The sequence below is a fragment of the Typopeltis vanoorti genome, chromosome 8, assembly GCF_054136105.1.
Source record: "Typopeltis vanoorti isolate ZY-2024b chromosome 8, IOZ_Tvanoo_1.0, whole genome shotgun sequence".
NCBI lineage: Eukaryota > Metazoa > Arthropoda > Arachnida > Uropygi > Thelyphonidae > Typopeltis > Typopeltis vanoorti.
In genome coordinates this window covers 128,803,201-128,818,539 of record NC_143556.1, presented here as the reverse complement: position 1 = coordinate 128,818,539, position 15,339 = coordinate 128,803,201, and the positions used below count along the sequence as shown (strand labels likewise).

At 37.9% G+C, this 15,339-nt stretch overlaps 1 protein-coding gene across 2 annotated transcripts in view; it reads right to left on the bottom strand.

Moving 5' to 3' along the window:
- The window catches only part of Caf1-55 (chromatin assembly factor 1 p55 subunit), a 215,614-nt gene that overhangs the window by 27,046 nt on the left and 173,229 nt on the right, over window positions 1-15,339 (bottom strand). For both annotated transcript variants that reach the window (XM_090396934.1, XM_090396935.1), the window contains one exon: window positions 8,329-8,541. In XM_090396934.1, the coding sequence (XP_090253060.1) occupies window positions 8,329-8,541 (213 nt within the window). The remainder of the gene's footprint in view (window positions 1-8,328; window positions 8,542-15,339) is intronic.

Sequence of the window (15,339 nt, the reverse complement as noted above, 5' to 3'; positions counted from 1 at the left end):
TTGCAGTAGGAGTTGTACATTCTCAATTTCTATGAAAAGTTAGCAGCACACAAGCCAACACCAACCAGCAATTATATGTTCTTTACTAGTTTATGTAAAGAACACAAAATGAGCTCCATCCAACATTGGAAGTCTATGACATAGAAAAACAAATCATGACATATTCTTTTCTGATGAGCAAGTGAGGAAATGCTTTATGTCAATAGCAAATGAAAGTGCACCACAATTATGACATCTGCTAGCAGAGATATGATGGTCAGTAAAACAATGAATATGCAAATTAGAGATAAATTTAATGCTTCTTGCCTTGATGTTTTTCAACATCATTACAAGTTATAAATGCAATCAGCTAGGAAACTAATAAGCAAAACTTGAATTTTTATGATAAGCATTTTGTATATGAAAAGCAAACAACTATGACAAAATTTTACGATATTTCAATTATCAAAAAAAATTAAATTTCTTACTACTTGTGCCTGTACTTGATCTTCCCAGACGTTATGATAAAAAACAGTTTTTTTTTTAAAAGATAGACAAGATTATTCTGATGTCGTTCTAGCAGGAGGCATGAAGTGCAATGTTGAAGGCACCGATTTGTTTTCATGATCATCTACACAGTGTGCCCATTAAGAAACAACAACTATTATAACAACGAACTATATTTGCAATTGTCAATTACACTGATTCAAAATAATCTCCCTCCAAACTGCACACAACATTTACGTCTGTCGTACAGGTGTTCGAAGGCACAGTGGAAGTCTGGAATAGAAATCTCCTTCGGTGTCTGAGTCACACCATGTTGGATGTCCTCAATGTCATCGAAGCGCTCCCCTTTCAAGGCACACTTCATCGTTGGAAAGAGGGAAAAGTCTGTGGGAGCCAAATCTGGTGAATAGAGGGAATGTTTGATCACACAGATTGAATTTGAAGCCAGAAACAAATTGTGGTTGTGGAAGAGTTCTTTCCTGACACATCACAGGCAGGCATACAGACATCGCATTATTCCTAAATAATACTAACTGTTCACTGTGGCGCCCTTAGGAACAAATTTGTGGTGGATAATTCCAGCAGTGTCCACAAAAACAATGACCATTGTCGCAACACATGATTTTGCAATCTGACTTTCTTCTGCCAGGGAGAAGATGTTCCACGCCATTCCATTTCTGGATCAAACTGAAAACACCAACTTTCATCACCAGTGACAATTCTTTGCAACACATCATGATCTTGATCAACTGAATGGATGAAATTCTGACAACATGCAACCAGGTGATCTCTATGTTCGCATGTCAATGTGTTGGCACAAACTTCAACCAAATCTTCCTCTTGTGGAAATCTCTAAGATTAATCTGGCTATTTTCTTACAGTGAGTAGCCTAGTGGTTATTCGCCTGATAGGTAGCAATTTCCATAGCCTTCACAACATTTTCATTCGTCCATGCAGAAAGTGGCAGTCCACAGCATGGTTCATCCTCCAGGGACTCCCCCCCCCCTTAAATGTTGAAAACCAGTGGAACGGCTGTGGACGGCTCAGCAGGTGCAACTTTGTTGCAACTGCAATTACAACACAATCTAGCATGTCAAAACTATAAACATGTCTGTTACTTTTATTCAAAGGACTATCCTGCAAAAAGTCAATTTCATTACTTAATCGGCATACTGTGTAGGTAGGAGTTGGATGGGAAGAATGATGCCAGATCAGCCTTATCTTAAGGCAACATTGCAATGCTACAATTTTGGCAAGAAAGAGGTGCGAACACTTATGGACAAAAGTCATGCCCAACAGCTTTGAGAGGAAGCAGAAGACTCTAATGCAAGTAACACAGAGTTTTATATTTAGTTCTATCAAAATTAGATAGCCTCTTTTAATGATAGCTATGTAACTACTGCTCGCTTCAGCATAGGTAGTGAAGGAAGGTGATTTTTTTTTTTTTTTTGTCTCAAGCCAATCATAATAGGCTATTTTCTCTCTTTCAACATTAATTGCACACACAAGAAAAATACTATGTGCTGGTCCTGCACGTGAATGGTCTTTAGGAGGGTACAAGCACTTTTTTAAAATTTTGATCTTTTTTTGTTACCACATTGTTCATGATAAGTATAGGTCTATTCTATAATTAATTTTTCAATAACTAAAAATATGAAAAGTTTTAAACAAAATGTGTTTCTTGCCATCTATCGACTAACCCCCTTCAGGGCTTTGTCTGGTTGATGGCATGATCGTGTTTCAACTGAATGGTTTGAACTGTTTACATTAAAAGTTTGAATTGAAATAGTTTGAACTACATAGCTGGAACTCTTCACTAAATTTTAGAATCATTTGTACATCTAAAATTATAATTGTCCTGAGCAATAGTTTCACCATTCATTAGTGTCTATGACACAAGTTGTTTTCCTGATGTGAAGAGTCATTAACAAACATCACCATAACAGACATATTTTAATAATGTCTAATTTCACTTCTAATGTAATGGCTTTCCTTTTCTTCGACACACTGCCATCGGAAGAGTCTGCCTTACATTTGGGAGCCATATTGAAGGGTAAAAAGTCACAAAAAACACAAAAGTGAGAGAGCAGATGTAAACAAAGCATGCGGTACCCAAAGAGTGTATGCTGGGACCCAAACAACGGCAATTCTCCCAAACAAACAGTGCGTAACGGCATATTCTTCTGCCGCGCTCACAAACAAGTTCGCCCGCGACGTCTGAATTTTATGTCACGCTGCTTCAAGTCAAAATTTATTTTTTAAATTATTTATGGGATTACCACCGTAAAGTCGAAACAATGCATATTAAGGATGATGTAGGTCGAGGACTCCCTGTAAACTATTAATTCTCCTCCGACTGTCACATAAAAAAAAAAACTAAATTTCCTCCGAATCTAGATGTCTGCCTGCTTGTGTTCTAATTTCTTCCCGAACACTCTCTTGTTTTCACCCATTACTTCGATACCGAACACTCTCCTTGTCAGTTGTCAATCACACATCAAACTTCTCGGCGAACATGCGCACTCCATGAAACTAGCAAGCAAGAAGTTAGGTATAATGGCTGACACACACGCAGATTACGTTAGTGACAAGAGAATGTCTTCAAAAAACACAACTTAATATTTTAAACTACAATAAAATTGTTTAAAGTAACACAACTATTCAAATCTGGTATGTACATAAAATTTTAACTTCTTTACATTTCATTTTGACAAAACAATTTCAATAACAGGCACATCGCAAGTGCTGACAATGTGTGTTATGAAACTAAAACTAATAAACATACTAAGATAAACAATACATAAAAATATTCAGAATTTTAAATTATGATTATTTTTATAACTCCACCTTCCATTTTAATTTAGGTTTTCCTTCTGGCTTAACATTAAACATCTTAACTATTCTATTACTATCCATGTGTATAATGTGTCCAGCCCAGCTTAATTTTTTTTATGTACTTAATAATGTCTGGCTCATTAAATAATATGTATAGTTCATGGTTATATCTTTTCCTCCACACACACCATTCTCTAGTACTGCTCCAAAAATATATCTGAGAACTCTTCTTTCAAACAGACCTAGTAATCTTTCATCTGCCATTGATAATACCCAGTTTTCAGAGGCATAAGTTAACACTGGTCTCACAATTACTTTGTACATCATTATCTTTGCTTTTCTTTAGATCAGATGTGACTTTAGGTGTTTCCTAAGTCCACAAACAAATCTATTTGCAGAAAGAATACATTGCAGTACTGATATCATTTTTACAATTAATTTCTGATCCCAAGTATATAAAATTATGTACAATTTCAAATTTATAGGAACCAATTTCAATTTGAGAAGGATTACTATCACAAATCTTTCTAGTTACTGGCATATACTTTGTTTTTTCTTGGTTAATCTGCAAATTCATCTTCTTTGCTGCCTTTTCTAAACTGATGAAAGTTCCTTCTTTTCCTTTTCATGTCCTTCCTATAATATCAATATCATCTGCATATGCCATAATTTGTATTGATTTGTAGAAAATAATTCCCCTTGTATTAATACCAGCATCTCTGAAAACCTTTTCAAGTGCTATGTTAAACAGTAAGCAAGCTAAGCCACCCCCCTTGTCGAAAACCATTTTTTATATATATTGGATCAGACATGTTCTGAATTTTGATCTGACAATGGGTATTTCTCATTGTAGCTTTAACTAAAGCAATACGTTTTCGTGGAATCTGTAGTTCCTCCACATTGCAACAAGTAAGCTAGATCTATCTATGCTCTCATATGCTAAAATCAATGAAAGGTTGGTGTGTTTCAATTCCAAATTCATTCCATTTTTCAAGCGATTGACGTATATTAAAAATCTGATCATTTGTGGATCTTCCTTGATGGAATCCACACTGATAATCTCCAATATCATTCTCTACTTAGGGATAAAGACTCTTAAATAGAATGTTAGAGGAAATTTTATAAGTACATAGTAAATTAATTCCTCTATAGTTAGAACATATCATTACATCACTTTTCTTATGGATGGGGCATATGACATTCAGATTCCATTTGTCTGGAATTGTTTCATTAATCCAGTTTTTTTTTGATAAGTTGATACAGCTTCTTGGAGTATTCTGCACCTGCACTTTTAATTAATTCTCTTGTATCCTATCCATTCCTGGGGCTTTATTGTTCTTAAGTTTTTATAATAGCTGCCTCCACTTCTGCATCTGTTGGTAGTGGTTACTGCTTATAGATCTTGGCTCTCTCTCTCTTCCATATGATCCAATTGACCAGATATATTTTGATTCAATAATTCATCAAAATGCTCTGCCCGTCTTCCTAGTATCGTTTCATTCCCACTCAAAATTATACCCTCCTTATCCCTGCATAATGTTGTTCTAGACTAGACATCTTTCTGACTATTATTTAAATCGATGGAAAGATCTACTTTCATTCATACTTCTGAGATGTTCCAATTCCTTAAGTTCATCCTCATAGTATTTCTTCTTTCTATACTTATGCACTGTTTTTCCTTCTTTTCTACCCAAAAGATATTCCTCCATAGCTTTACAAGTGTGGTTCCTTTCTGCATTTGTTTATATGTCTCATTTTTTAATACAGTCACACATTCTGCATCAAACCAATGGTTATACTTAACTCTACTGCTTTTCCTAATATTATGTCTGTTGTCACTATGACATCCCTAAGAACATCCCAAGCCTCATTAACTCACCAATGGTTAGACCAGAGAGGTTTTCACCGATTCTTTCACCATATTTGGCTTTAACTTCTAATTCCTTCAATCTTTCCTTATTAAACTTTCTAGTATGGGACTCATATATATCTTCCATGCATTACATCTAATCTTTGATATAATCAAATAGTGATCAGAATTAATATTTGCTCCTCTATAGGTTCTAACATCTATCAAATTGGATAGGTGTCTTGCATCTATTAAAAGATAATCAATTTGTTTAAAAGTGCCTCCCACAGGAGACTTCCAGGTCATTTCATTTTATGAATATCTTTATGATTAAACATTGTACTAATAACCATATTTCTTGAAGAAGCAAAGTTGATCAATCTAGTCCCATTATGTAAACTATATTTCTCAATGGTTGGCCTGGGTGTGTGTATCCTCTTTGCCTAATTTAACCCCTCTTTGGAAAGTCTCCATAGATCTTATCTAATTCATCATAAAACAACTCTTTTTCAGCATCATTATTTTCTTCAGTTGGAGCATGTACATAGATAAAACTGTAGTCAAAAAAACTCTCCTTTAATTCGTAACCTACCTATTCGAGGCGAGTTTGCTTTGAAGTCCATGATAAGATGTTTTATCCTCTTGTTTACAATGAAACCTGTTCCAAACATGTGATCTTTCTTTTGGCAGCTATAAAAATAATATGATTTTTCTTTTCCATAATTCCCTTTCCTGTCCATCTCATTTCTTGTATAGCCATAACGAGTATCCTGTATTTATCCAATTGTTCTAGCAGCATTTTTAAAGCTCCAGATCAGTAAAGAGAAAGTACGTTCCATGATCTAATTTTCAAATCCTTAAGACATTTGCCATTTTGTCCATCCAGCAGTTATTTCTTTAGATTTCGTAACAAGATGTTTTTTCCCCCAGGGTAGGATCATCAACCCCATGCCCCCCCCCCACCCTCGAGGACCAGGATTCTGTATTCATGACCCCCAGAGACAGGGTAACCCAGCTATACCCCAAGGCACTGGGTACCAATTTCAGTCGCCTCGTATGACATGCATGGGCTACAGTGGGGTTATTCTTATTCCCTGGCTGCCACATGGAGAGTCATTAACAAACATAAAACCAAATTTCACAGAACTAACTTTTCCCAACAGAAATAATTTCATTCCAGTTTCTACTATATGTATATACTGAATTCGCATAACTAAAATATGTAACCAATTATATATATTTGGTTTAATCCCTTATCTAAGTGTAAGCAAACAAAGTTTGTGCCTGAAGTAATTTTCAGGACTGGGGCAACTCGTGGCAAAGGTGGTATAACTTCTCATCACTTGCCTTAGTATCCCATAATGCAAAGAACATCTCCTTGCAGACATGTATAATGCTATGCATTAAGGGAAGGGTCACTACCCAGACCGGTTTCGACCTTTATTGAGGTCTCATCAGTGGGAGCCAGACCAAGAGGTGGTGATACTAAGGTGGAAGTAATGGAGCTAAATGTAATGGTGGAAGTAAAGTCATATTTCCATATACCAGTTGCCAAAAGGTGTCACACCTTATTATTAGAATTCTCTGGATTACAGATAAGTTGATGGAAGTTTTTTTCACTTGGCTATGCTACCAATTACATATTTGGTTTAATCCTTTATCCAAGCGTAAGCAAACAGAGTTTGTGCCGTAAGTATTTTTCAGGACTGGGGCAACTGGTGGCAAAGGAGATGTGCTTTGCATTATGGGTCGCTTGCCTTAGTATCCCATAATGCAAAGCACATCTCCTTGCAGACATGTATAATACTATGCATTAAGGGAAGGGTCACTACACAGACCATCTATCCATTATCCATCAACTTATCTCTAATCCAGAGAATTTTAATAATAAGGTGTGACACCTTTTGGCAACTGGTATATGGAAATATGACTTCTCCATTACTTCCAGCTTAGTATCATCACCTCTGTGTCTGGCTCCCACTGATGAGACCTCAATAAAGGTCGAAACTGGTCTGGGTAGTGACCCTTCCCAGAATGCATAGCATTATACATGCCTGCAAGGAGATGTGCTTTGCATTACGGGATACTAACGCAAGTGATGAGAAGCTATACTACCTTTGCCACAAGTTGTCCCAGTCTTGAAAAATACTTCAGACACAAACTTTGTTTGCTTACGCTTGGATAAAGGATTAAACCAAATATGTAATTGGTAGCATAGCCAAGTGAAAAAACTTCCATCAATTTAAAAATGTATGTAATAATTAAAGAAATTTTTCTCATGTTTGTAATTTATTATAATGCAGATGTTATAAAATAAATGTTCTTCAAAACTGCCCCTGCCTGTTTTTTTTTTAAATTTTTTGTGTGGTTCCCCACCCTTGAAAGGTTATTATAAACCTATAGTGTATTTTGTACTGTAGGTGGGCTAAGGATTTTTTTTTTGCCATTTTATATACTTTTCTGTCATTTTTAATTTATTTGTACATAGTCTGGAAACCCTGCTCTATAAACCAAACAAGGAACGTTTTTCAAGCCACTTCAGGCCTCCGGAAAGTGCTGTGGTGGTCTCATACTGGACAGTGAAATTCATCTCCCACCTAAAGACAATTCACAAACATCTATGCCCATGGTAGGATTCGAACCTGCAATGATGGTTGGAGAATGGGTTCGCTAACCACTCGGTCAACAGGTACATACTAAAATTTTAAAAGGGATACACAAGTACTGAAAGTAAAAATAATTAAAGTGATGTGTATTTTACATGAATAAATGTTTAAGAAATACAATTTCAACTATTTAATAATTTTAAGGATTTTTTTTGCCATTTTTAATTTATTTTTGCATAGTCTGCAAACCTTGCCCTAGAAACCAAATATAAGCAAAATTCTATTTTTGTACTCAATTTAAAGCAATTTAAACCAGTACTCTTGTAACCAACAAGTTCCACAGTAATATAAATAATCTGGTGGCAGCAAGTCTCCAGCAATGGTGACTTAATGGAGGCTTGAAAAAAAAAAAAAACATGATTGATCTCCAAATGAGAGTATTAGATTATTGAACAATTTGCCACTGACTCATTTGTAAAAGGTTTCCAACTTTCAAAAGTGCAATTATAATAAAAAATAATATTTATTAATTTAATGAAGATCAGGACTCACTAGCAATTCTGGAGGTCCATCCTCAGCATCTTCTGCTGATTGTTCTTCCCCAATTTTACTTAGGTCCCAAACATGAAGTCTTCGATCTGTTCCACTAGAAGCAAGAATTGTTTCATTATGAGGAGACCACTGCACTTGGAAAATTTCATCTTTGTGAGATTCAAAGGAATGTAGCTTTAGTTTTAAGTTACGAAGATCCCACAATGCCACAGTCTAGAATGTAGGGGGGGGGGGAATAATAAAAAAATAAATACATTTTCCATAATTTCTGTGTAGAATTGCACACAGCCATGCCTAAAAAGTGTGGACCCAAGTCTCTCTCTCTCTTTCATGCAAACACACACACATATACATAAAAGATATTACTTTTTTTTTTTTTAATGTAAGTCAAAAATGTTTCAGAATCAGCAGACGAAGGAATAAAGGTAAAGTACTTCAAGGAAGAAAAAAAATTATCACAGTGATGTTCATGTTCCTTTTGTTTTGCATGCATTTGCATTTGCTAAAACAGTGGCAGACATAACATTAAAACTGATTTAATAAGAAAAAAAACTGGCGAAGGTTCAAAGAGCTTGGTAATACAGGTAAAAGATCTTAGAGTTATGCTACTATCTTCTTCTTCTTCTTCTTCAGCTTCTCCCACTTAAGTGGGGTCACTGTTTGTTATGAGTCTCCTCCACACCTTCCTGTCTTGGGCTGTCACCACATCCAAGTTCTTCATCTTCAAGTCCTCTTCTACCAGCTCCCTCCATCTCTTCTTTGGCCGCCCACGCTTCCGCCTTCCTTGCACATCCATCTGCATGACCCTTCTTCCCACATATTCGTCCTCCCTCCTCATCACATGACCAAACCATCTCAACCTTGCCTCCTGTATTTTCGCTCCTAAGTTCGTAACTTTCACTGTTCCCCTGACATAGTCATTTCTCAGATGATCCTTTCTGGTCACACCGCACATCCACCTAAGCATTCTCATCTCTGCTACTTCCATCCTGCTGACGTTATTTTTCCTCAGGGCCACAGTTTCTATAGCATATGTCATAGCTGGCCTCACTACTGTCCTATAAATTTTGCCTTTCAGATTGATCGGCACCCTCTTATCACATAACACTCCAGCCATCTCCCTCCAGTTCCTCCAACCTGCTTGTATCCTGCATCCCACTTCCTTCTCACCTCCTCCATCTTCTTCCACTGTCGAACCTAAGTATCTAAAGTCTCTCACCTTCCTGATGACATTTCCTTCCAGCTCCAGGTCTGTCTCCTGGCCACCGCCCACTGCGCAACACATATACTCTGTCTTACTTCTGCTCAGTCTCATACCTCTCTCTTCCAGTACTTTTCTCCATCTTTCCAGTTTAGTTTCCGCTTCTTCTCTTGTATCTACACACAACAAGATGTCATCTGCATACAACATTGTCCAAGGTGCATCTTCTCTCACCTCCTCTGTTACCACCTCCATCACAATATTAAACAGAAACGGACTTAATGCTGACCCTTGATGCAAGCCAACTGTTACTTGAAAACTTTCTGTCTGTCCCAAACAGGTCCGAACACTTGTCTTCACAATTCTGTACATTTCCTGCACCAACCTGACATATTTCTCCGGCACCTTCGTCTCCCTCAGACACCTCCAGACTTCTTGCCTTGGCACTCTATCGTATGCTTTCTCCAGATCAATAAATACCAGATGTAGCTCCTTTTGTTTCTCTCGATATTTTTCCATCATCTGTCGTAACCCAAAGATAGCACCTGTTGTTGATCTACCAGGCATGAAGCCAAATTGTTCCTTTGCAATCTCCACCTCCTCCCTCAATCTACCATCAAGAACCCTTTCTAGGATCTTCATTGTGTGGGACATCAACTTTATTCCTCTGTAATTTTTACAGTCTTGTGCATCCCCTTTACCCTTGTAGATGGGAACAAGAGTACTCTCCCTCCATTCCTCGGGTATATTTTCCTGTTGGCAAACTTTCATGAACAGGTCCCACAGCAGGTCAATTCCCTCTTCCCCCAGTGCCTTCCATGCCTCCACTGGAATTCTGTCGGGGCCCACAGATTTTCCATTCCTCATCCTCTTCATGGCCTCCGTCACTTCCATTCTACTGATGTTCTGCACCATCCCCTCAGAAGGCTGCCCATCTCCTCTGTGAGTCCTTGCATTTTCCTCATTCAGAAGTCCCTCAAAGTATATTTTCCATCTGTTTCTTATGTCCACATCCCTCCATAATACTCTTCCTTCAGCATCTTTGATCTGCCTCACATGTAAGATGTCCTTAGCTGCTTTATTTCTACATTTCGCTAGTTGGTAAATTTTTCTCTGTCCTTCCTTTGTTTCTAATTGATCATACAGATCTTGATATGCCTTTGCCTGTGCCACAACTCTCTTGGCTTCTTGCTTTCTCTCTTTGTACACCTCTCTGTCCTCTTCCACTCTTGACTCAATCCCACTTCTGCTTTGCCTTCCTCTTAGCTGTCACTGCCACTTGTACATCATTATTCCACCACCAACCCTCCTTCTGCTCTCTAATCTTTCCAGATGTCTCACCAAGCACTTCGATTGCACAGCTCAGGATTACTTTTGAATTATGTTTCCACCAATCTTGTACACTTTCCAGTCCATCCGAAATCATCTCTAACACTCTCTCCCTAAAACGATTCCTCACACTCTCTTCTTTTAAGCGAAACCACTTAATTGTCTTCATCCCATGGCAACCAGAAGTTCTTATCTTCGATCTTAATTTAAAGTCTGCGCACAGCAGTTGGTGTTGTTGTGCTACTTGATCTGTTGGAATTACCTTACAATTTGTCACAACCTTAAGATGTTTTCTTCTAGTCAAAATGTAGTCAATTTGTGAGCTGGTGTTACCACTTCTAAATGTTATCAAATGTTCTTACCTCTTGAAGAAAAACGAGTTCACAATTGCCAGATCAAACGCTACTGCAAAGTCCACAACCCTCTCTCCTTCCTGGTTCATCATTCCCACTCCGTGGCCACCATGCACCCTTTCGCAGTCTCTATTCTGTCTTCCTATGTGCCCGTTCAAGTCTCCTCCGACAATCACCATCTCATTTTCTTCCAATTCCCTCATTTCTTCATCTAACACGTTCCTGAACTCATCTTTTTCCTCTGCTGTACAACCAACTTGCGGGGCATATACACATAATACGACCACCCGCTCTTCTCCAAGACCCAATTTCATTCGCATGATCCTGTCTTTCCTTCTACCCACGTCCAGTACTTCACCCTTCATTCTGCCACACACCACAATTCCTACACCATTTCTTCCCTCGTTATTCGCTCCAGAGTAGAACAATTTATATCCATCTCCCAGTTCCTTTGCCTTTCCCCCTTTCCACCTTGTCTCCTGCACACATAAAATGTCCAACTTCCTCTTCCTCATCATGTCTGCCACCTCTCTTCCCCTTCCAGTCATGCTTCCAACATTCAGTGTTCCCACTCGCAACATCCTCTCCACCTGCTGGGCTCGCTTCTTTAACCACACCCGCCCTTGATGCGGTAGCCCTAGTCCATTTCTCACAGCTGTAGGGCGATGTGGCTGCGCGTCGCTTAAGGGGTATGCCCTAGCCCTTATATCTTTTTCTCTCAGACTCATAATCATAGTTTGAGTTGGCACTGAAGTTTTACGACCGGATGCCCTTCCTGACATCAACCCTCGCATTTATCCGGGCTTGGGACCGGCACCTATTGAGGCTAGCTTGCCTCCTTCGGTGGCTGCATAAGAGTTATGCTACTATGTAGTAAGTAAATGGAAGAATGACTATGGGCATAAATTTTTTTTATACTTTGGTCATCATTTGTGATGACCAAAGTATGAAAAATACACAGCTGAGCTGCTGAATACCCATTTTGCAAGGTTCTATGATCTCAGTGAGGATATTGATGTGACACATGACAGGAACTGTTCTGAGAATAGAGGTTGCTGAATTTTTAGTGGCTCTACTGTTGTTCATTATCTGTGTGGATCGTATTGTGAAGGAGAGTGGTGTTGACTTTGATATCAGAATTGGTGATGTTAATCTTGGCTCTTTGCTTTATGACGTTATACTTCTGAATAGATTCAGTCTGCAGGGTTCCCTGACTGCATTGAGTGATTGTTGTAAGACATTTGGTATGGGAATAGCAATAAAAAGATAAAGACAATGAAAATAGGTTGGAACCATGAAAACATCAACTGTATCTTGAATGATGAACCTATGGAGCATATAAAATATTTCAGCTATTCAGGCACAATATTTGGTGAAGATGGTAAATTGAATATGGAAATAGAAGGTAGAATTGATGGGGCTGGTGTGGTGGGAAGTCAGCTGAGTAGGTTGGTCAAAACACTGGATTGGCTGTGTACAGGATTGTGTTAAAACCAATTTTAACTTATGAATCCGAGAGCTGAGTTAGAAATAAAACACTTGATCAAAGACTGGAGTCCTCTGATATGAGAGTTCTGAGAAAGATTAGTGGGGTGATTAGATGGCATTAATGGCAGTATCACATTAAAAATGAGGATATTAGGAAAGAATTCTCCATTATTAGTATACAAGAATTGTTAGTAGAACTATTCTCAGATGGTATAGTCACACAACAGAATGGGAGATGAAAGATTAGCAAAACACGTGTTCTTTGCCATTTTGGCTAGACAAAAAGACCCAGAGGAAGACCAAGATGCAAATGGGTTGATACAGTAAAAAGTGCCTCAAATGACAAAAATATATGATCTGATAATATTGGAGTCTTGCAGATAACAGATTAATTTAGAGGAAAATTATAGATCAGAAGTTAGTAATAGTGTAACTTTTTCATCACAATTATCCTGTACACCCCTGAGGATACATATCAGGAATTTGTTGAAGAATTTTTGTGAGCAGTTTAGGATAATGAAGAATCCCAATGCAAATGTGGTCATGGGATTAGTTGAGATATCAGCTCATGCATTACAAGAATGTGAAAAGGAATTGACACATCTGACTAAGTTGTTGAACTTAATTCTCAACTCAACTCTGTCAAAGTTCCAAAAGGAACAGAACTGGGGAGGGGGGGAATAGTTCTGCTGCAAAAAGGTAGGCTCCAAGATTGCATAGCAATCTTGGAGCCTACCTTTTTGCAGCAGATTATACTCAGATTATACTCAATAATAGGTCTACTCAAATTATAGACCTATTAATATCCCTGGAGGGTTGGTAAAAGTACTAGAAAAGTTGATCAGAGACAGGATTGGGTGGACAAGAATATAATTTTCAATGGGAGAGGGATAACATGGCTTTGTGAAGGCCAGGTCATACCTTAGTAACTAACTTTTTACAATAGTAATTGCTGAGTTTGAAAAAAGGAATGGCTAGATGCTGATCCTGCTGGATTTTGCAAAGGCATTTGACAAAGTACCATATGAAATTCTGTTATGCAAACTAGAACAAATGGAAAGATGTATAATAAACTGGCAATATGGATATGAGGGTGGCTGATGGACAAATACCAAAGAACAGTACATGGAAGAGTAGAATCCATAAGGAAGCAGGTGACTAGCATAGCGCAAGAAGGCTATATGGATCAATACTGATTATTCTGTACATAAATGTAACAGGAAATGATTTGAATGGAAACTTTCAGTTGTGTGCTGATGTAGAAAGCTTACAGCATTATTTTAACAGGTTAATAGCATGGGTTAAAGATAATGAGTCTTAGTTGATTGTTGAAAAATGAAAGTTATGCATTCTGGGATGACATGATTACAATCCGTGTATGATGGAACTGTACCCAACCAGGTGGGGTGTTTTGGAGATAGATAGCTGAAGTTCAGAGGATTAATCAGTAATTAAAAAACACACCACCAAGTAGAGATAAGGAAGTATCATTCCTCTCTATAAGACTTTGATCTGGATTACTGTACATGTCTGGTCATATGAGTTTCTTGGAGATGAAGTGGTAGAGAAGATCCAGAGGCTGGTGACCAAGATGGTGAATGGTCTGTGAAAGTCTCAATGATGGATTGAATTTATGGGTTGCAAAAGTCAGTTGACAGAGAGAAGAGATTTGATAGAAACATTTATGTTACTAAAAAGGGTTTTATAAGATAGATGCAGAGGAAATTTTCAGCACTTGGACAGAACAAGAGATCATTCCTGGAAATGGACTAAGTGTGCTAAGCAAGGGTGTGAGGACTAGATTTTTTGCTTGAAGAGTGGAATAGATTGCCAGAGTATGTTGTGAGCACTTTGTCAGTGTTTTCAAGAAGAACGCTATAACAGATATTACATGGTTAACTTGGGTCTTCAATGATGAGCCTTCTAATTCCATGGATGTATCTATGCAATAAAGAGAAAATGGAGTGGGGATATTTAGGCAAGAGTTAGTGAAAATGAAGAGTGAAAAGCATATGGAGAAAGAATCTGTGGCTCCTTATGTGGATTCAGTTACTGGATAATAATTTGTTGTAAACAGGTTCCAGGTGGCCCAACAAGTCAAGTACCAGGCTTGCATAGAAGAAACAATTGGACAGAGTTAGTGGAAGATATGAGCAAAATGACTTGGGAGAGAAATCATATTTTCTAAAAATAAGATTTTTAGAAAGTTATTAGGAGATGAAGAATAATAGCATAGCTGGGAAAGTGAGCAATGTGATGCATTTAGCTTTCTTTACACAGCAAGATTTGCAACCATGCTCTTTACAACCATGTCAGGCATTTTAAGCATGCCCGTATTTCTGACATTTAAAGTATCTTAGTGGATTAGGGATGCACAGTCTATTTGAGATGCCCTGTTTTTACAGATGATGGAGGCTTGGGCATATCAAAAATAAAGATGATGTTCCTGGTTGGAACCAGATGATCATCCATATGCATCAGGATGCACCTCACACCTGTCATCAGGAACATCAAGAAGTTCATCATCATCATCAAATTCCTGCCATGTACCCTCAAGGGGTGTACAGGATATAATAGTACTACATGAAAAAAATTACATCATTACTAACTACCTATCTACAATTTTCCTCCAAATCAGTC